At 44.1% G+C, this 22,311-nt stretch overlaps 1 protein-coding gene across 3 annotated transcripts in view; it reads left to right on the forward strand.

Moving 5' to 3' along the window:
- The first annotated feature begins 9,517 nt into the window (after window positions 1-9,517).
- Window positions 9,518-22,311, forward strand: part of TNS2 (tensin 2) — a 156,203-nt gene continuing 143,409 nt past the window's right edge. For all 3 annotated transcript variants that reach the window (XM_081321845.1, XM_081321846.1, XM_081321847.1), the window contains exon 1: window positions 9,518-9,796. In XM_081321845.1, the coding sequence (XP_081177971.1) occupies window positions 9,695-9,796 (102 nt within the window). In that variant the 5' untranslated portion in view covers window positions 9,518-9,694. The remainder of the gene's footprint in view (window positions 9,797-22,311) is intronic.

Below are 22,311 nucleotides of genomic sequence, written 5' to 3' on the forward strand. Positions count from 1 at the left end.
ACGGCAAGAGGCTGGAATTAAGCCTGCCAAATTTATTAACATAAAACAGCAAAACAAGACACCAACCATGAAACAGGAGCTATGAAACAGGAACTAATCAAGCGGTTGCCTTCAGCAAACCAGCCCTCCCACGCATTCCCCTTTTAAACAGTTCAGGGCGTGGCTTCTCTCTGCCTCCTTCCAAGGTGCCCCATTGCCTTCCTCTGTTTACTCCTGATTGACTGCCTCCTGCGTCAGGCGTCCTTGAACAGGGCCAGCTGTGGGTCATCTTCATCCACGCTGTCAGGCTCACACAGCTGGGTCTCCGTCGTGACCAGGTGGGAGGGGCCTGGCTGAGGGCTCTGCGGAGCCTCAAGGCCATCATCAGCAAGCTCTTCAACACCCCCCTCCTCCTCCTCTGAGTCGTCCGACCCAACTGCCGAACCCACAGGCTGACCCTGAATCACAACACCTTTCTTCCCTCCCTCTTTGTCCCTTCCTCCTTCCCTCTCTCCCTCTCTTTTAGAGTCTAAAAGGCATATAAGGAACCTGGGCCAGTAGCAGCTTAGAAGTGCTAGGCCAGTTTTCCCCAACCCTTTGTCCCTTCCAGGCACTTTGACTGCAGTTTCCATCTTCCATCTTCGTGCTGTAACTGATGGAGAGCAAAGTCCAACAGAGCCGGAGGGTGGATTGCACAGCAGAACATACCAAGTTTGAGAAAACAGTGAGATCCTGAAATTGCCAACCAAGATCTAGGCAAACGGAATGTATTCAGTCGTGGGCCCACATAAATTATTTCACCTGAATCATTAGCATCCCTGAGTGACCTGGAAGAGGGAATGCACAAAGAACTGTTGCTTTCTTCTTAAGAATGTTAAACTGTGCCTCCCTTTAGTAATATATCAGAAGTATTGAGCTATGCCCTAAATAATACTCTCTGAGTTAAATCTACACAATCCATGCAAAATAGAGGACCATCAGGAACTTAGTCTGTCTGTAGGGGTGGGGGGAAATACCTAGGCTGGGACAGGTCCACTCTCTCCCGAACAACTTAATGAGGATTTCATGAGAATCAAGCCCAAGTTTAAATATTGGATGCAAGATAAACTTTCATTGCAGATCTCTTCCACATTCACCATGAGCCCATTCCCTGCACAAGGCTGTTTGTGTTGAACCAGCCGCAACGAGTTCATATATAGTGCAACGTCTAATTTGAAAAAAGAACTCTGCAAAATTTGCTGACCAATCTGACATACCTCGTTGGTCCCTCAAATATTATTATCCTGTCAATTTTTTATTCTAATGGAGGTGTTCTATAAATGCTTTGATTTATTCTGGATCATAATAAATGAACGCAGCTATAAACAACTTTTTAAAAAGCCAATTAATGTTAAACTTGATTTTTCTGGGTTTGTTTTTTTTCATTACAAAGTCATGAATTATCTCCCCAAAGTGAATTTATTTTGCAAGTTCACACTCGATCAGTAAAGCGCTAGGAAGCTTAACTGTTCTTGCCCAATAACTAAGTGCCTACTTTTTGATGCGTTATAGCTTGCTGAAACCTTTCAGCCTCTACCATGAAAACTAACAGGCTGAACAAAATCTCTGGGGTTATACACACTGTTGAAAATATTTTTTTAAAAAAATCAAACCCATTTTTTAGAAGTTATAGCAGTTCACTTTCTTTTCTAATAATAGACTTTCAAGAAAAAAAATCAACACATTCTTCTAAAACAAGATATTGTAAATTTGGAACTTATTCTTCTGGCAACACTCTTTATACTGGCCTCTGACTTGGTATTTCTAATTGTTATGATGCTTGACCCTCTTTCTGCTTCTAACAAATTCCAGAAAATTTTGGATGACATCAATAGACCAATAGATACATAGTTGTGCAGCTCCAACTGAATCCAGAAAGCCACAGCTAGGATTTCATCCAAAGATCTGACCTGAAAGATCACCCAGCCATTGGATGCTTTGAGTTACGTAGGCTGAAATTGATTTTCACAGAATTTTTAAGTGTGTGTGGGGGGGTACTGGATAAGGATCTACTCAATTCCTATTTTGCTTTTAAAATATATACTCTGTTCTGCACTAAAGTGGCGCTGGTTCTGATATAAAAAAGGGGGATGGATATTGAGGGAATTTCTACTTAATTCTTGCAATTCTAATTGCACCTTTATTTAACTTAAGCAAAAATGTGAAACTGAATATTTCAGAGAGATAACGAATAAAGATTTGGTCAAACGTATTAGAAATAACGAGCTGATACAAACCAAGAACAGTTGGAGTGCAAAGACAGAAGAAGATGATAAATCTTAACTCTTGCTAGGGCTGGGGGTTGCAGTAGAACAGTTGTCTCCAACTTTTCCAGCTTTACGGACCAGTGGGGTGGGGTGGGGTGGAGAGGGGATGGTGAGATTCAGCCAGTTCGCACCACTTTGGCAGAACCGGTAGCTAATTTTTTGTTGCCCAGGCCCAGAATGGATTTCCGGGAGTGGCATCTACACAGAGAACCAGTTGTTCGCATATTTGAATCCCACCACTTGCACAGCCCGATTCCAAACGGACCGTGGCCTGGGAGTTGGGGAGCCCTGGACTAGAAGACCACTGAGGTCCCCTCCAACTCTAATGTTCTATGTTCTGTGTTCTAGTTTGCCTGCCACTTGCACAGCCCGATTCCAAATGGGCTGCAGCCCGGTATTGGACTGTGGCCTGGGAGCTGGGGAGCCCTGGACTAGAAGACCTTTGAGGACTCTTCAAACTCTATTGTCCTATGTTCTAACCAGGGCTTTTTTTCTCATAGAACGCTCAGAACGGAGTTCCGGCACCTTTTTTGGATGAAACCTTGTAGGATAGGCAAGGCATGTGTGAGTTCCGGCACCTTTTTCTTTTACAAAAAAAGCACTGGTTCTAACTCAGCTTTCTCCACTTGATTTTGGACTGCAAAATCAGGCAATGCCCTGATTCCTAGGCAGTATGGCCCATTGACGAAGGCTTTACTTTGAAATATACTATACTACATATACTATACTTTGAAATACTATACTATAAAGACTCAAAGGGCTGGGAGGAGACCATTAAGTTCAGCATATAATTTGATATTTTAACTCTGCCATTCATTAAACCAAAATCCTCAGGCGGGATCTGTTTTTACTCCGATTGTTTTCCTCCTGTCAGTAGAGTTGCACCCTGTCCTGGGACCTCCTGAATATAACTCCAAATTCTTCCCAAGTTGGACCGAACTTGGGACACCAAGGAACTTTGCTTGTTGGGGGTGGGGTGGGGACACTCTGAAACAGAACGCAGCGGCAGCATCCTTGAAGACAACTTACTGGATGGGTTGGAAGAACTCTTTCACCACAAACCTGTGCTGTGGCTGTCACTTGTTTCCTTTCAACTCTGGCATTGAAATTATTCCCACGTCACACAAACATCCTTTCATGGAGCAGCTGTACTCTGTCCAGCAGCTTGGGAGATGGGCTGCATGTGGATGTTTATACGGTAAGCCTCAATACGAGTTTGAGAAACTGTGGCTTAATTAATGAATCCACGTTAGAATAGTCCATGATACTCAGCCTGCACTGAGAATCCTATGCTTGCTGATATACACACCCCTCTCCCACCCCAGCTTAGAGAGAAGAGCAATACTTAAAACAGGCTGGGAAAGACTAGCATAGAATAGGTGTTGCTACAGGCTGTTCCTAGTGAGTCCATAATTCATCTACGTATGTGCTGGCCTTAAGGCCTCCTAGAGAGAAAGATTGCCTTTTAGAAATTTTTTTATAAAGCTGCCTTTCAGCTCCACCCTTTGCAACTTATGGGTTGTGTGGGTGGTTAATCCTCTGCCTGCTCACCTCTCCTTGGCACTTGATCTGGCATTTAACTCTTTTGACACTGTGATTCCATAGATAGACCTTCCTATTAAGTCTCTTCCTGAGACTTGCCCGGTCTCTCCCCAGACAAGGTTGCACAAGCTCCATCCTAATCCCAAACAAGCACCTAGTGTGTACAAGGGTAAGGTTTCTTAATAAAGAGCCACAGTGAAGGGGAGAAATGGTTTGAAGCGTTATCTTTTGTATCATTGTTTCACAAGCACAGGGCTCTGCAACTGTAATATGAATAGACGCTTTCCCCTGTCATATATCTATGTCCACAAAATAGCCTCTCATTCTGCATTACAGACTATTGTATTCCAAACAATCCAGAACCTTTCTAGAAGGATCTTTCAAGACCAGATGGAGTCATGTCTTTGGAGCTGGCCAATGGCCCCATTGGGCCACTGCCGATACAATGGCAATACAATTTGGTAGGTCCCAACATGGTCACCTATACTGAGTTCCCCCACCCCTTTCCCTAAAGTTAGCGTTCCCAACAGCATTAGGATATCACAAGTGTTACTTTAATTTTTGCACAGTGGTCTAGAATCCAATGAAATTATGGACCATTGTGGGACACCAAGCTAGCCCTGCCACTAGGCAACCGGAAGCAGTCATATCAAATGTCAACACTAGGGAAGCAACAATGGGAAGTTGTAGATTATCACACAGCCTGCCCTGAATTTTTAAGCTGTTTTACTTTCAAAAGCCGCAGTGGTAGGCACAGTTCGATTCCACCATTTTTACTTCTCATAATAGTTGATTTCTCTACCTGGAACTGATGGAGATGATGGAGAAATTTTATCTCTTGCGTAAGTTCTCGACTTACACCAATTTGTTTAATGATGATTCAAAGTTATGGCAGCACTGAAACGATGTGACTTACAACTGTTCCTTGCACTTATGACTATTGCAGCACCCCCTCAGTCACGTGATCAGATTCGAGCACTTGGCAACTGGCATGTACTGTATATTACGATGGCTGCAGTGTCCTGAATCACTTGATCTACAGCCATCACTGTGATCTACAGCCATCTCAGCTGGCTTCGGACAAGCAAAGACGATGGGGGAAGCCACATTTGCTTAACAACCTCGCGGTTCACTTAACAAAACTGGATGATTCACTTAATGGCTGCAGTAAAAATAGTAAAATTAAGTCTGGTCACATGGTGACTCCAGTTCCAACTGCAATCATAAATTGAGGGCTACCTGTACTTCACGCACTGTGTCTTTTGGGCCAGACCTTAATGCAGAATTTTGATTAATACAAACAGTTTGCCTAAATGGTATTTCCTTATGTGCCAGTTGCCAAGCATCCAGATTTTGATCACATGACCATGAGGATGCTGCAACGGTCGTAAATGTGAAAAGCAGTCATTTCAGTGTCATTGTAATGTTGAAGAAGTCACTAAATTAATAGTTGTAAAGAACTACCTGTATTAGCTATTAGCAATCAGAGATTTTCCCCATGATGATCTTCCCTAACCTGATCCTTCAGGAATTCACACCCTTGTAGCTGAGTTCATCCATCCTACTGCTCTTCTCTTTCCTTCTAGCTTTGCCAGTATTACAACCTTTTCCAGAGAATGAGGCCTTTGCCTAAGGTGTCCAAAGTAGATTAATTTGAGTCGGGTCATTTGTGACTTGAGTGAGAATTCTGGGTTGAATTATTCAATGGTCTTCTTGTAATTTCAAGAGTCTTTTCCAACACCACAGTTCAAAGGTGTCATTACTCTTCCTCTCCTGCTTCTTCAAAGTCCAACTTTTGCTTCCATAGAGGAGACATGTCAAACACAAGGCCCGGGGGCCAGATCCGGCCCGTGGTTTCATGTGGCCCGCAAAGCCATCCTGGAAACAGTGAGGGAACGGCCCCCACTGCCTTGGCCCTGGCCCAGAGACCCTCCTTCTGCCAGAGACCCTCAGATCTGTCCCACTCCTGCCCAGGCCCCCATAGCAGTGGCGTAGCGTGGGGGGTGCAAGGGGGGCCGGCCGCACCGGGCGCAACATCTCGCACTGAGCTGCTCGGTAGCCACCGAGGCTCTGTGTCATTTCTGTCCGCGCCGCGGGCTGCGAAGAGGCGGGGCGGGGCCAGGCCGCTGACATACACGCCGCCCAGTGACAGGCGGCGCACGCGGGCCCAACCAGGAGAGGCCCCCTGCTGCAGAGGCCCTCCCCCTCTCCCGGCCCCCGCCCCCTCCCGTGTCTCCTTCATCCGCTCCGGGAGAGCGAGCCAGAAAGGGTAGTGGACGGACGGATGGGCGTGCGGGAGGGCGGCGGCAGGGTGACTTTGGATTCCAGTTCCGCGAAGGAAGAAACTGGGGTCCCTTCTTTCTCAATGCACCGGACTGCTCCAGAATAAGAGCCTTCCTTAAAAGTCGCCCGGTTCGGCTCCGTGATAGCCGGCGAGCTTGAATGCAGTGGCTCTTGCAGGTCGGAGCCCCGCCCAGCCGCCCTCGAGAGGGACCCGGAAGCATCCCGCATGCGCGCGACTCTTCTTGGAAAGTCTACGCCGCTGCGGGGCGCGTCTTTTCAGCAGTGCCGTGACGTCACCGCCCGCCCGCCCCTCTATTTCCGCTTCCGGTTGCCTTGCCCCGCCCCGGGTGCTGACAACCCACGCTACGCCACTGCCCCATAGGCACCCTTGATGCGAATAATGTAGAGCTGGCCACGCCCACCCAGTAGGCCATATGCACTCTAGCCACGCCCACCCAGTAGGCCACGCCCACCCAGTAGGCCACGCCCACCCTGGCCATACCCACCCGGCCCCCTGAGGGCAACTGCAATGCTGATGCGGCCCTCAATGAAATTGAGTTTGACACCCCTGCCATAGAGCGTCCCAGAGAATACCGTGGTTTGCTCAATTCTGATTTTTATAGACATAGACACATCACAATATCTGACTATCTTTCTCATTGCTTTCTTGGCTGCTCTAGCAAGTACTAATATTGTGGTTTGTTTCTTGATTGCTGATTCCTTTAATGTTGATGGTTGATCCTAAAAGGCTGAAGCTATCTACCACTTCAATGTCTTCTTTGTCACTTCTAAGGGTAGCTGTCATTAGTTGTCATTTAGTTTGGTCTTCTTTATATTTTAGTCCCCTTTTTTTCACCGTGCATCTCGACTTCTATTACTACAGCTTGCAGATCCTTTGCATTTTCAGCTATCAAAGTAGGGTCATCATCATCATCATAGTATAGATCATGGGTGTTTCTTCCTTCAATTTTAAAACCGCACTCATCTACTTCCAATCCAGCTTCCCTTAACGTATAATTCAGCATACCAACTGAATAAATAAAGGGAACATTATATAGATTTGTCTCACTCCTTTGCCAACCTGGAGCCAATTTCTTTTACTATGTTCTCATGGTCTGTCTCCTAATCTCTCTATCTCTACACTGTTCTGGAGCATGCAGGGAATCATTCTTCAACTAAGTCTGAAGTCTTACACGTGTGCAAACTCCAGGCACCATCTTTGATATTAAGTTTGTCGTTGTACCTACTAGAATCTCCCAGGCTGTCTTCCTGATTTTACTTTGGGGGGAAATCAAGACTTTTTTTTAACCCCAACATATAGTTCTAAGAATAGGAAACAACATGGTGGTGAGTTTCGAGATAAAGCTAATGTAAGCGGACACTCAATAGTTAAAAGGGGAGAGTACATAATTTTATTGACTTCAAAGTAACTACATAATTGCATAATAGACCATAAACAAACATAAATCTAAACAACAAAAGTTCTGCGCTCTGTATTTTTCAGGCTCACCAATCAATATGTGCCCTCACTTACTGAAATGTAATATTTTACAATGAATAAAGACATTAGTTTGTTAATTTATAAACTTATTAAACTTTGCAGGTCTATAAAAACTGTATAAAACTGTTATCAGAGTTCCAGCACATAATAGCATAAAAGAAAAGACAAGCAAGAAATGTTTCAGTTTTAAAACCTTTAAAATTCGTCCAGTAGTGGCTACAGCTAAACACATTTAGCTAAAGCCCTCTACTCTGAAACAATCTGGAAGAAAGAGCTTTAAACCGGCCATCACAATTGCTTTCCAATGCACACGTATTTTTGCCAGCACAAGGAGCAGAGATCCTTAACTGTTTAAAAAAAAGAAAAAAGAAAAAAAAGAAAAGCTAAGGATTAGAATCCAAGCATTTGGGGCCATATTTTTTTTTTAGCTTGTCTTTAGTTAAGCTGGGAGGCGCTTTCAACTTTTTCTACTGAGTTTTTTCCCCCCGTACAAGGTCGGCAGCCAAGAGCTACAAGAGAGAGCTAGGCTTAGCAATCTTACGCATTTCTGTTTATTTGTTTTGTTTTGGTGCCTTCAAGTGGCAACGGCCTGGACCAGTCCCTGTAGCTTAGTTGACTAGATTTCAGAAGTGGTTTGCCCTTGCCTCCTTTCTAGGGCTGAGCAAGAGTGACTGGCTCAATGTCACCCAGCTGGCTTTGTGCCTAAAAGTGGGACTAGAACTCCCAGCCTCCCGTTTCTAGCCTGCTGCCTTAACCACCCCACCAAACCGATTCTCAATCCTATGCACGCTTACTCAAAAATAAGTCCCACCTTGTCACTAAGGTAAGCCAGCAGCGGACAATGATCTTAGTTGGACTTGCTCCTCTGTATAAAAACTTGACACACACAAAAAATTTATCAGTTGACTTATTTACCGCCCGTGGCATGCGTGCTCCTTTTAAGCCTCGTCCATCCCCCTCCCCCAGAGCCTTGGTGGAGCAGTGGGCTAATGCCTCCTTAAGTAACACCAGCTGCCTGCAATTAGTGCAGGTTCGAGTCCCACCAGGCTCAAGGTTGACTCAGCCTTCCATCCTTCCAAGGTAGGTAAAATGAGGACCCAGATTGTTGGGGGCAATTAAGCTGACTTTGTAATAATGCCGCTTGGGGTGTGTGTGAAAGCCCTAACAAGCAGGCATATACATAGAATGAAGGCTACTGCTAAGCTTGTAAGCCGCCCTGAGTCTTTGGAGAAGGGTGGGATATAAATGGAATTTTAAAAAAAAATCCTGCTTAAAATGCAGAAACCTGGGTCGCTTCCCCCCTTCTTGCCTTGCCTCCTCTCTTTTGAGATGCAGGCCATGAAACCGCTGACCCAGAGCCCTGAAAAGCTGGAAGGAAACAGGATACAGATCTGGCTGAACCGCACACATGCCTCTTTGTTACTCTCCCAGCGCTCTGGAGGGATTTTCCTGGGGTAAATATGTTTCCAATTATCCCGCTACGCTAGCTGGAGCCTGTGCGTTCTGACAAGCCATCTTCCTTCTCTTTCCAAGAGTGTGTCATCTCTCCCAGCGGCTCGCTCTTCGGGTCCCCCCCTCCCCGCCCGCCCGTCCGTCCGTCTCCCCTTCCTCAGTTCATGCTATTCCCCCGAAAAGGCACAACCACCTTTAGACACGGGCACCCACAAGACTTCGCACAACTTCAAGTTCCCTTCATCTAGGGGGGCGGGGTTGGCGTTTTGCTTTGCTTTGCTTTGCTTTTTTTTTTTGCTTTTTTTTCCCGCCACCTGTTTACAGGCCGGGTTTTGTAAACTCGCCGGGCTTCATATCTGGCGCGGCCGAGTTTGCTCTGGCACGGAGCTCGGTATTCTTCTTCTTCTTCTTCTGACGACCGCGGGAGAGCGAGGGAGATGGAGAGAGCGGGGCAGGGACGGGACGGGCGGGGAAGGCAGAGGGACGAGGAGGAGGAGGAGGAGGAGGAGGGGGAGAGGGAGGAGTTTGCCCTGCAAGTCAGATCCTCCAGCAGCAGAAAGGGGAGGCAAATCGTCCCCGCAGTCGCAACCTGGCCGCCGGAGCGAGAGTCAAGAAAGCCGACGGGGGTCGCATGGGCAGGGCGGGCGGGTCGGAGTGCTGGGGGCCCGAGTGCTGCTCTGCGGACCGAGAGGACACGAGCCAATCGGGCGCCGCCAGAATGCAGCTGACCAAGGTGCGTGTGCGTGAGTGTGTGTGTGTGCGTGTGTGTGAGAGAGAGACCTCGGGTTTTTCTTCTGGCTGGAGCGAGCGCGGCATTACGGGCTGCGTCATAGGATCGGCGTAGGGCGCCGCCAGGGGCGCTGACCCTGGCCCTGTGCGCGTGTTTAGGTGTGTGTGTGGGAGCGCGTTACGTTAAAGGGGGGGGGGGTGCGTAAGCGTGCAAAGAGCGGACGCCTCTTTAGACTTTGATTCGAGGAGGGGCAGCTGCGCATCCCTCGCTTGCACACACACACGCGCGCCCGCGCACACCCCACTCCTCCTCCCCCTCCCCGCCCCGTCGCCCTTTCCCCTCAAATGCGCGCCCAGAACTTCAGCTTGGTTCGCGCGCGCGCTTTCTTCCTCCTCCTCCTCCTCCTCCTCCTCCTCCTCCTCCTGAGGCAGGGCGTGAAAGTAAACAAGTTCCTGGAGACCTGAAGCTCGCCGGGCGTTTGTTCGACGGGGCTCCGGAGAGGCTGGGTCGCCTCTGGAAAGGCGCTCGCTCGCTCGGGGAGGTGGGGGGTGTCGGGCGGCGGGCGGGAGAGAAACGGGCGCACCGGCGGCCTCTTGACGAGGCTCGCCTTGAGGATCCGCGAGGCTTCTGCGCCCCCGCTCGGCTGTTATGTATTTATTTTTTATTTTAATTCCATTTATATCCCGCCCTTCTCCGAAGACTCAGGGCGGCTTCCAAGCTTAGCAGTAGCCTTCATTCTATGTATATGCCTGCTTATTAGGGCTTTCATACACACCCCAAGCGGCATTATTACAAAGTCAGCTTAATTGCCCCCAACAATCCCGCGCTCCGTTGAGGGCGGAAAGGAGCCAAGGAGAAGGTCGCTTACCTCTTGAGGGGAAAAAGACTCCGGTTGCCCAAGCGGTAGCGCGAACCGCCGCCGGCAGCTTTATTGGTGTGCGTGCTCTTAACAGGCAAAACGCCTGGAATGGAAGCACTCGGAAGGGACCTTGGAGATGATCTAGTCCAGGGGTCGGCAACCTCGGCTCTTTTATGACTCGTGGACTTCAACTCCCAGAATTCCTGAGCCAGCTATGCTGGCTCAGGAATTCTGGGAGTTGAAGTCCACGAGTCATAAAAGAGCCGAGGTTGCCGACCCCTGATCTAGTCCGACCCCTTGTCCCGTGCAAAAATCTGCTTCTACGGCATACATATCTGATGGGGAGCAACCAAGCTGATAAAAGGGGTTTGGAGTGACGTTCTCCAGCCAGATGACATCCGGCTGCTATTGACTTTGCCTCAGCAAAGGGAGTCAGTCCACCTTGGACAGCTTCTCGCCATTTAGGAAATTCTCATGTCCAGCTGAAATCGACTTGCCAGGAATTGAAACCCACTGTTTTGTTTTTTTTGGCCTGTCTTCTGAAATAATTCCGAACAAGTTTGCTGTATTTGCACGACAGTCCTTCTGGTACTTGAAGACAGTGGTTATCTTCTTTGCAGTTTCCCCTTTTCCAAGCTGAATACATCCCAGTCCTTCAGCTAAGTTTTTTTTTTCTTCCCCCTTCCAGGCACTTTATTATCTTGGCTGCTCCCTATCAGATAAGCTGCACTGCAAGTTGATCCAGTAGTTGCAACTATAATCTGATCAGTGCAGAACAGGGAAAAACACTCTTGAGCATCTCCCTATATTTCTTTTGATGCAACTGAGGTCTGTATTTGTACTCTTGCCCAGTGTGCCTCCCTCATCCTATACTCATTGTTTTGACATTTCCTACTTAAACTTTTGAGTTTTTAACTCTGGAAATTCATCTTGCTGTTTTCTCCTACTGTATATTAGCCTTTCATGATTGTCCTGAACATTTATACTGCCCTCTGAGGTGTTTGCTATTCCCTCTCCCCCTTGTAATATTTTTGTCTCATTTGCACATTTTCTAACTCCTCATCCAAGTCATTTTTCAATATGCCAAATGCCATAAATGGAGACTCCGGTACATTGAACGATCCAGAAAGAAAGCTATTAAGATATTCATAACACGAGAAACGTCAGACATTTCTTTATTCGGGAGAAAAAGATGGGTTGTCTTTGCATATCGGAAGGGCTGCACTGTAGAAGACAGAGCAGAATGATTTTCAGTGGAGACTGGGATTGGAATTAATAGGTGAAAATGGCAAGGAACCAGATTTTGGCTTAATAGTCAGCGGTCAGAAGATCAGACTGCCAAGGAAGATGTTGGCCTCTCCTTGGGTGGAAATATTTTAAAACGGGCTGGTTAGTCATATGTCAGGGATGCTAGATTTGAAAGCTCCCTGTATTGAGCTGTAGACTAGTCTAGAATAGATGCCTTCCAAAAATCCTTCCAGCTTCTATTTCCCATCATTCTGAGTGCATTGCTGAATCTGTGACTACATAATAGTCCTGAAATGTCTATAAGACATTCTGATCAAAACACTCTTCTTTCCAAGAACATTTGGGAGAAGGCATATTTTAAAACAGTGAGTTGTGAGAGTCATCACTATCACAAAGCTACTTCTCTTGGATTAGGGCATCGACTTTTGTTCATGATTTCATTTTATATATTTCATTCAGTATCTTCATATTGAAAGGCAATATGGAAAAGGTGCTAATTTTTTTTAATAAACCCTATAATTGTGTCAGTCATCTACAAAAAAAAAGAAAGACTGCATTGCAACCATTCCATAAACTGGCCAGCCACATTTTAAGCAGCATTCACTAGTAATGCTGATCGCAATGTATTTCCAAGTTGTTACTCTGCTCTGGAGAGAATGTGTAGGCCAGGGGTAGGCAACCTGGCTCTTTTATGACTCGTGGACTTCAACTCCCAGAATGCCTGAGCCAGCCATGCTGAGGAGAAATGGAGAGTTTCCATAGTAAGCCATGCTGGCTCAGGAATTCTGGGAGTTGAAGTCCATGAGTCATAAAAGAGCCAAGGTTGCCTACCCCTGGTGTAGGCTGATTGGATTTTGGCTGTCCTGCCCCTTTTGGAAGGCAGTTCCCAAATACAGTGGGAGCAATAGGTTCAACTCATTCTTCTATGAATGCTGTTTCACGCAATTCCCCCCCCCCCACTTTTTAAAAATTGATATTGATTCAGGGCCTTTTGATCGAACAGATTCTCTTCCCAGTCAGACTGAAGAGGCTCTCCACCACTTTTCTTCCCTGACTGTGGAAGTGCTCATCTTAGGCGCCTTGTGGGCCATCACTGTGTGGCACATAAGTGTAAAGATGTCCAGAGACTTTAATTGCTTTATTTGTCATCTCTGTGCTGAGGACGTGCAACTGTTCTCCTATCTATCCATTTAATGCAGACATGGCAGGGAAGTCCAGCTGAACTTGTTTTTTTAATCCCTATGAGATGCATGAAAGCTACTCATCTATGCTTTAATTCCCAAATAGCGGAATGTGCAGTTCATCAGAATCACTAACCTGATTCTGCATTTGCTCTGTACAGGTAGTCCTTGACTTACAACAGTTCGCTTAGCGACCGTTCACAATTACAGTGGCACTGAAAAATGCAACTTATGACCGTTTTTCACAGTTACGACCTTTGCAGCATCCCCATGGTTATGTGATCAAAATTCAGATGCTTGGCCACTGGTTCATGTTTATGACCGTTGCTGTGTCCCAAGGTCATGTGATCTCCTTTTGCGACCTTCTGACAAGCAAAGTCAATGGAGGAAGCCAGGTTCAGTTAACAACTGGGTTACTAACTTATCAGCTGCAGTGATTCACTTAACAACTGTGGCAAGGAAGGTCATAAAATGGGATAAAACTCACTTAAATGTCTCATTTAATAACAAAATTTGGGCATAATTGTGGTCATAAGTCAAGGACTAACTGTACTCCCATTGTAGGTTTCATTACAAGGGGATTTTCATTTTTCTTATTTTTTTCCCAATCATTATTTCAGGTGCAGCCTGTGAGATTAGAAAGCGATAATGTTGCCACTGTTCCCCGTGTTGTGATTGACCTCATGTTAGATTCCAAACTACCAGTGGAAAGCATTTGCAAGCTATTACTATTAACCAACAACTTCAAAATTAAATGGGGTGCTTAAGAGAGAGAGATATCTTGCGGGTGGCAAAAGCTATTTCTTGGCTATCAGTTTGTTCCCAGGCTCAATTAAAAATGGTCTACAAACTTTAGTTTGGGACCAGGATACTGACTTGTTGACAGAACTGTGCATTTGGACTGGGGCAAAAGCTTTGCCTGGCCTATTTGGATGCTAGAGGGGAAACCATTTCTGTGTTTAAAGGAATCAACAGATTTTAGAGCAGGGGTGTCAAACTCAATTTCACTGAGGGCCACATCAGCATTGCGGTTGCCCTCAGGGGGCCGGGTGGGTGTGGCCAGGGTGGGTGTGGCCTACTGGGTGGGCGTGGCTAGAGTGCGTATGGCCTACTGGGTGGGCGTGGCCAGCTCTACATCGTTCGCATCAAGGGTGCCTATGGGGGCCTGGGCAGGAGTGGGACAGATCTGAGGGTCTCTGGCAGAAGGAGGGTCTCTGGGCCAGGGCCAAGGCAGTGGGGGCCGTTCCCTCACTGTTTCCAGGATGGCTTCGCGGGCCGCATGAAACCACTTCGCGGGCTGGATCCGGCCCCCGGGCCTTGTGTTTGACATGTCTGTTTTAGAGCATCACAGCGAGAATGCAAGTTTTTGAATCAGTGACCCACATTTTTTTCAGTCTCTAAATGGCGCTATGAAATCTGCTCAACATTCCAATTGTCCCCAAAAGAAAATATGCCCGAAATATAGTGAAATTACTAAATTTCACAAGAGCCCAATGATTGTTCACCCAAAATCAAAAGTAAGAAGGTCAATAGATTTCAAGTAAGATTTTGGGATTCTCAGAGGAGATGCCCAGCATTTTTATGAAACCAGGCAAGATTGCTGAAATTGTATAAGAATTTGGCCACTGTTTGTTTCTTAAAGTTACTTTAATTTTGAATTTTAATATTCAGAAGTCACATGTATTATTTCTGTGGGTGCTATATTATCAATTTGCATCCTAAATTGAGGATAAATGGGCAACCTGCAACAGGGAGGTAATTTCAAGGATTATTTTTTCTGACAAATTTCAGTGGAGCCTTTTGTTGTGGGCAAAGCAGTGGTTTCCTCTAGAAAATGTCTACTTCTACCTATGATAGTTGGGTAACATCTTGTAGTAATTATCAGCCAGTGAGCGCCATTTTTTCTTTTTCATCTCCATTTGTTCCCAAGGGGGCAGGGAATTGTAAAGACAGGAAAAGCTGTGAAAGAGAGGAATCCATGGCCCCTGGAAAAACACTAAAGAAAAGACATGATCAGTAGCAAGAACTCTCTGAAACTCTTTGAAAATTTAAACTTCCTTCTAATGAAATCTCCCCCTCTAGTCATACATGAGTTGGGACAGTTACTTCATTTCAGCCTTAGAACTGTGGGTGATTCTGAGTTTTTCCCCCCTGTTTTTTAAAGTGTATCTCCCTTGCCTGCCCTTCCCTCAAATAACTTTAATTTTCAAAAATGCAGTTCTCTCTATATATTGCCTTTTAAAATCCATAAGGTGTTCCTAAAGCAATGAACGTCGTGTAATAAGAAGAATTAGCAAAGGAAAACTGAAAAAAAAATGAAAATAACTGAAAAAGTTTAAAATAAACATGAAAAATACAGTTCAGCAAGGTTAAATACATGGAAAAATTGCTTCAAAGACACCAAAGAAGGATTGAAGGCACAATTGCTATGTTCATAAAATATGTGACACCCAAACCAATAAACCATATCATTGCTTATTGTGATGGCCAAGTTCTCACAACATTCTAAGTGACCAGATTTCTGCAACTTGCTGAATCATAAATTATCAACCCCATTTTAGCCTAGCCTAGTATGTTTGCAAATCCATTCAGGGAATGATTTTACAGGCCCACACAAGTTCTTGTATTGTCTCCAGTTGAGAAATGTTGGAAGTTATGTAATTGGTAACGGATTTATACCCTCTTTGTGGGAAGGCTGAGTATTTTTAGAAAAAGTAATGCAAAAGTCGTAGAGGTTTTCTATCTATCCAATGAGGTTTGCCCTCAGGGATTCTGGTAAGCTAGTGGAGTACGTCTTGTTGGGAGGAGAGCATCCACCCAACTTCAAAAAGTTTATAAAATAGCAAATTACATTTTAGCTCAGTGATTATCAGCTGGCTTAAAGATATGAAAAAGCACTCCATCATATGTGGTCTTGATTTCTGTGTTCCTCATTTTTCTATTTGTTATAAATGGATTTAATTATGACTCTTATTTGTTTGAGGGAGACAAACACAGTTATTGCAAAATGATCTACTTAACATAAAGAGCAGTATAGATGAATAAGTACAGATAGTACTATGAATAGATTTTTACTTTCCATAAGAGGAAAAAGTGGCTGGACAATGTGAGCTGCTGAAATAGAAATTTGGATCCAGAACTTTGAACTTAGGACGACTTTCTTCTGGTATTGTGGTTCTATTTTAAAATGCCACACAGTTGCCATCCATGATTTGCGTATGGAAGAGAAGACCAACCTTGTATCATTAATATTTGTGCTTGGTAGAATTGATTTTACCCAGTTCTGCTCATTTGGGTACTTGACCCAGCATTGTTCTAGGCCAGAGTGCTGGTGGGGGAGAAGCTGTTGTGACCCATAAATTTTATTTTTTTCTTGAGGGAATCTTTCTGTTCTAGCATAAGTGTTGAGGGCAAGTACTTGGGTCAGAGAGATAAAATGGGGATGTTATACGTATACATGCAATCTACCTGGCAAAGCTAGTTAAAATAGCCTAGTGTTAGAGTACTCCATCCTGATGGTCCTGAATATCTTTCAGAAAGAATTTTCAGACTTACAATTTCTTTCATAACCATTTTATCGCAGCCACATCACCTTGTCATAGGAACAAAGAACATATTACAATGGTCTGCCCTCCAAAGTGATAGAATTTAAGATATCCCTGGATGGTCTGGGAGATTTGTTTGGGTGATAGAGCTGATGATCCTTTGTAAAAAGTGGTTGTTGGGGTAGATCCAGGAAGTGGCAAACCTCTTTGCATCATTCCATCAGGAATTGTCCTCTTGATTTAAAAAGAGTCAGTGGTATAGCCTGAAGAGGACATTCCAGATTCTTGAGATATTTGAGAATGATTTTGATATCACGAATATTGCCTTTCAGAATTATGAAGTTCTAAAATTGGAAGGGTCCATTTAGGGCATTAAATCCAATCTGGCACTCAGGATGGGAATCTACCTTAAAACATCTTCAAGAAAGAATTATTTTCCTGAAGCAGGCCTACCTCCTCTCCAGATAACTGGTTCTGTTATCAAATACGGTAGTTCTTAGCACTGGGAGACTTTTTCTAACTTTCAGTTGGAATCTGCCTTCCTATATCTTAAATCTACTCCTCCGTGCCCTGCCCTCTGGAACGGTAGAAAAGAGACGTTGATTTTCTTTCATGGAACATCCTTTGAAGCCTTTGAAGAACACTATCATCTCTTTACTTGGTTTTTACCTCTCGAGACTGAACAATCCTAACTCCTTCAATGAAGGATTTCATTTCTAGTCTAACCTTGATCATCCCTCTAGCAAGAAAACCCTGCGCTCTGCTGATCTTCCCTTTGGATTGCCACAAGGCACTGCCTGGAGATCTGGCCGTAGAGATGACTTGGAAACTGGTAGCTGGTACAGAATGGGGCAGTAAGGCCCTGTGATCCAAAGAATCAATCTGTAAAGAACAGCCTATATGTAACCAGTCAAGGTTTTAGAAATTACATTTAAGGCTTAAATATAATTGAATCTAAATAATTCTTCTGCTATGTGCCTGCCTAAACAGGTACATCACACAGCATCATGCATCTGGGAGAGGTGCGTTATATAGAGACCTTGGAAAGATGAAAAAATATTATGGCACTTCTCCCACATTTCATGTTAAGTAAAGACCTGGCCTTTGACTCTGGTGTTCTGAGTTTTGCTCTTCAACTTATTGGTGCCATTAGTCCCTTAGGTGTCATTTTGTTAGTGGCAGTGTGATTATTATTGTGTTTATTTTTAAAAAAAATCAGCATATGAATTATGTTACTTAGTTTTATCTACTTTTATATGCCAGGAGACTTTCTGTGAAGTGGGCTAGTTATAAAAATTTCAAATGGAACAATTCCATTTGGGGTTATGTATCAGTTATATCTTGCTTGGATATATGTTGTTTCCACAGCATGTTCTTTTAAGAACTATTGAAATATTCTTTGGTGCATTGGTCTTGAAGCAGAATTTAAATAGTGATTCTACACAGCACTACTATTATGCTTTATTGTTGAGCAATTCCCATCCCCAGGACCTCTTTACTTACACTTCGTCATATTCAGATAAATTTCCCTGTAACTTTAATTAATAACTTCCTCCTTGTAACTTCTGGCTTTGTTATCCCTTTCTAAAATTAAGGAGAGTAAACCAGTGATTAAAGTTTTCCCTGCCTCTGGAAACTGAAATTACTAATGAAGAGGAAATATATCATTAATTCTGATGGGAAATTAACGAGAAACAATTAATGGGCCAAGCACTGTGAGGGGGAAGCTTCTAATGAAAAGAACAAAGTAACTCTGAAAGTCTCAGTAATAATAATAATACACTGGGCAAGTTGGCACATAGATAGATATTTAGGGCTCTAGCTAAGGCTACCAAACCAAGGCTGCAAGAATCCTAATACCCTTTAGAGGGCAGCAAAAAACATTTCCTGTAATACTTTTGCAGCTCAGATCTGGGAGCCATATTGAGAAATGTTTTTCTATATATCTCATTATTATTTGGGCCCCAGGGAAATGCAAATTCCTTTTCTTCTTCCCCAGAGTTAAGGTCTAATTTTAATTATACTGCTTCTGATTTTGTAGCCTTTTTATGATCAGCTTTAAGTTACATTGTGCTTTTATTTAATTACCTTTTCTTTGTTTTATTGTTCTTATTGCTGTAATGGATATGTTGTTTTAAAGTAGTCTTGAATTTACACCTTCTTCTAACCAGAATCAGCCTTATTAGTGTGTGTGTGTGTGTGTGTGTGTGTGTGTGTGTAGCAGGTGGTAATCAAAAGAGCACTCCATGCCCATTGAGACTTCCTTGTTGTCTTTTTTTTAAAAAAATATTTTTATTAGAATTTTAAAATACAGACTTCCTTAACTTGAGCTCAGTCTCCAAGTATCAATTCTTATAATCTCATCCGTGTACAAGGATGAATCATGAAAAGGCCCAAGGGAAACCCAAGTTCAACCGAAATCTTATTTTGTTTAAGATATGCCCTCCCCATAAGCGTGACTGAGCATGTCGCATTTTAGGAAAGGGCATGGTTGGCTAGAATTTCTTCTTCCTTGCAACATTTTATCAGAGATTCTACTTCAGTATCTCTGCAGAAAAATCGCAAGGAAGAAAACCCATTTAATAAGGCTGGGCAAAACCTACTGCAAATGCCCCTGATGCCCATTCGTATTTGGTTATTAATCCATTTTCAGGCTCCATACAATACATGATTGAGTGATAAGCTAATACATTTCTTTTCAGTTTGAACCATCCGGTCAAGGCTTCAGAGATAGAAAATATACTGAGGACTATGTAGGGAGAGGAGAAAAATGTACAGGTTATTTTACGTATCTTTTATGTCACCCTACTGTGGACATCTTACTGGGATAAAAGTTATGAATGCTTGGAACATGCAACATATTCTGTATAGATGATGATGATGATGATGATGATGATGATGATGATGATGATCCAAAAACAACGGGAGCACCACTTGAACACCATTGGCATTGACAAATTCACCATTAGTCAATTGCAAAAGGCAGCCTTACTAGGAACTGCTTCCATCCTGCGACGATATCTGTAATACTATCAAACATCCACATCTGCCTATCTCAGGTCCTTGATAAGGATTCAATAGCTAGACAAAAATGCCAAATCCAGTCTGAACATCTGGCTGACTGTGCGATGATCAATAATAATAATAACAATTAGTAGTACTACTACTAGTAGTAGTAGTAGTAGTAGTAGTAGTATGCTGATAAATGTATAATAACCAGCTCTGCTGTTACATTGCCACCACCTCACTGCAAGGTGTTTCAAGCCAGCACTATTTTTGACAAAATTCCAGAAAAAATGAACGATTGGTTCTCCTGAGCTAGTACAAGCTGTCTCCAGCACACCGCTGAATATATGCGCTAAAAAATATTATATTATCCTGCTAGGGAAGAATCACCATTTTCATTTTGTATGGAGATTCTTAAAACTTCTGCTTTAGGACAAGCTACATTTGACCCCAGTTTATTGGACTCCAACCCAATTTCCTGGCATTTGTCCCCGTAAATCACCAATCCTTGCTGGGTGGGGAGAGGGCTGTTTTTAAATAAAATAGTATGAGTTCTTCTGGAGAATGGATGGTGTTTTCCCTAGGTGAATGATGAGAAAATGCTGCCCTTTGGGTTCTGCTGTGATATAGATTCTGTCCTTAAAAGATAACCTAGTCCCAAGTCAATTCAAATCTGGAGTCTGAATGAGATGAGATTTCATGGAAGAATTTCCCAAGACAATCAGTCTTTGGGAGCTGATTTGGAATAGATTTGGGAAAGTTGCTACCCTTCAAATATTTGGGAGTAGACTACAGTCTTACCATATTTGAGCCACAACATTCTGGATGGACACTAGATGGCAGCAAAGAGTCAGAGTTTTTCTGTATCTCTTGCTACCATCTACAGGTAGGCCTCAACTTACGACCGTAATTGAGCCTGCAATTTTGATCAAAAGTCATGATGATTGTTAAGTGGGTTACCATGTGACCGCACCCGATTTTCTGACCATTTCTGCAGTGGTTGTTAAGTGAATGCAGCAGTTGTTAAGTGAAACTGATGCTCATTAAGTGAATGCGGCGATCATTAAGTGAACCTATTGTTCTCTAGGGGGTGCTGGTTTTCAGCAAAAACATTAAATCTCGATCATGTGCCCACAAGGCGCTGCAAGTAGCCATCAATGCAGGCTGCTCACCAAGTGTCCAACATGCAATTGTTAGTAACCAGTTGTAAGTCATCGACTACCTGTAATACTTGCAGCCCAGATCTGATAGCCTTAAATTATGGCACCCATCATCTCCTGCCATCTGCTATGTTGGCTGTAATGATGAGAGCTGAAATCCAACAGACCTGAAGGACGTTGGGTTGCCTACCCAATGCAGGACCTTTTTTTTCATTGTCGTTACCCCCATCCTAAGGTATTTTATTCTCATGAACGTAGTTCCTCTCCCTCACCCCATCCCAAAATCAGCTTGCCCAGCATCCTCAAAGGGTTTCTCCCAGAGTTGACATCTTGATTTTTCTGCCTGAGCTAGGCGTTGACCTTTGCCTCTTCTTCCCACCCAGAGGCTCCTCTTCTTTAGCTTTGTGTTTTGTTGGCTTGGGCCAATTCTGAGTACAACCTTTGCACTTTTCGAGGTTAAAACCTGATATTTAGGACTTCTTCTTCTTCTTCTTCTTCTTCTTCTTCTTCTTCTTCTTCTTCTTCTTCTTCTTCTTCTTCTTCTTCTTCTTCTTCTTCTTCTTCTTCTTCTTCTTCTTTTTATTTTTATTTCCTGGCTGGAACAAGAGCAACAAGTTGGGCGGCAGCAATGCTCCTTTGGCGGGGTGAACTGAATGAAAAAACAGCCACTAAGCCACAGGCGCCTAATCCACGCAAGGGAGCGATGGAAAGATTCTTTGGAGGGGCTGCTGGCTGGCAGGGAAGGAGAAGGCATCTTGAAAGAGTGGCAGCTATAAAGGAGCTACTGATTGTAGCTACTGGAGCCTGGTCAAGCTATAAAACAGATTTCTTTCAGCATGGAATAGCAGGGAAGAGTGTAAGGGTAGGAATCCTGGATTTCAACTCTTATTAGCCCATAGAAAGCCAATGCTAAAAAAAAACACTGGGCAGTTGCAAAAGAGCTGCAAGACAACAATCTGCCTCCCTGTGGCTTAATGCTTTCCTTGCCTGTCATTTCTCAGCTCCAAACTGACACATATATGCTCAGTCCATTAATGTATTTCATTCAGCTTTACCCTTGCAATTTTGGCAGCAAGTGGAAAAGAAGGAGCAAAGAAGTGGTTAGAGAAAAGATTAAACATTTATTCCCCTCTTAGAATGAATGCTTCTTTTTCTTTCCTTCCCTCCTTTTCCAGGTAACTTTGGGGTTCTGCATGGCAGCCACCCCCAGCCTTTTGCATGTCAAATCCCAGGCCTGATCCCCCCCCTTTTCACTGTGTTGCAAGTGCTCTTTCCATCCTCTCCACTTATAATGCAAAGGATAATACTTTATACAATGGATTTTGCATCGAAGCAGCTCAGCTAAGGGAAGCAACAAGGCTGTCCTACAGAAACCTAATGTATGGCAGTGAAAGTTGGACCATAAGAAAGGCTGAGTGCCAAAGAATTGAAGCCTTTGAACTATGGTGCTGGAGAAGACTCCTGCGAGTTCCTTGGACTGCAAGGCGATCAAACCGGTCAGTCCTAGAGGAGATCAACC

This window comes from Vipera berus (assembly GCF_964194415.1).
Source record: "Vipera berus genome assembly, chromosome: 2".
Taxonomy (NCBI): Eukaryota; Metazoa; Chordata; class Lepidosauria; order Squamata; family Viperidae; genus Vipera; species Vipera berus.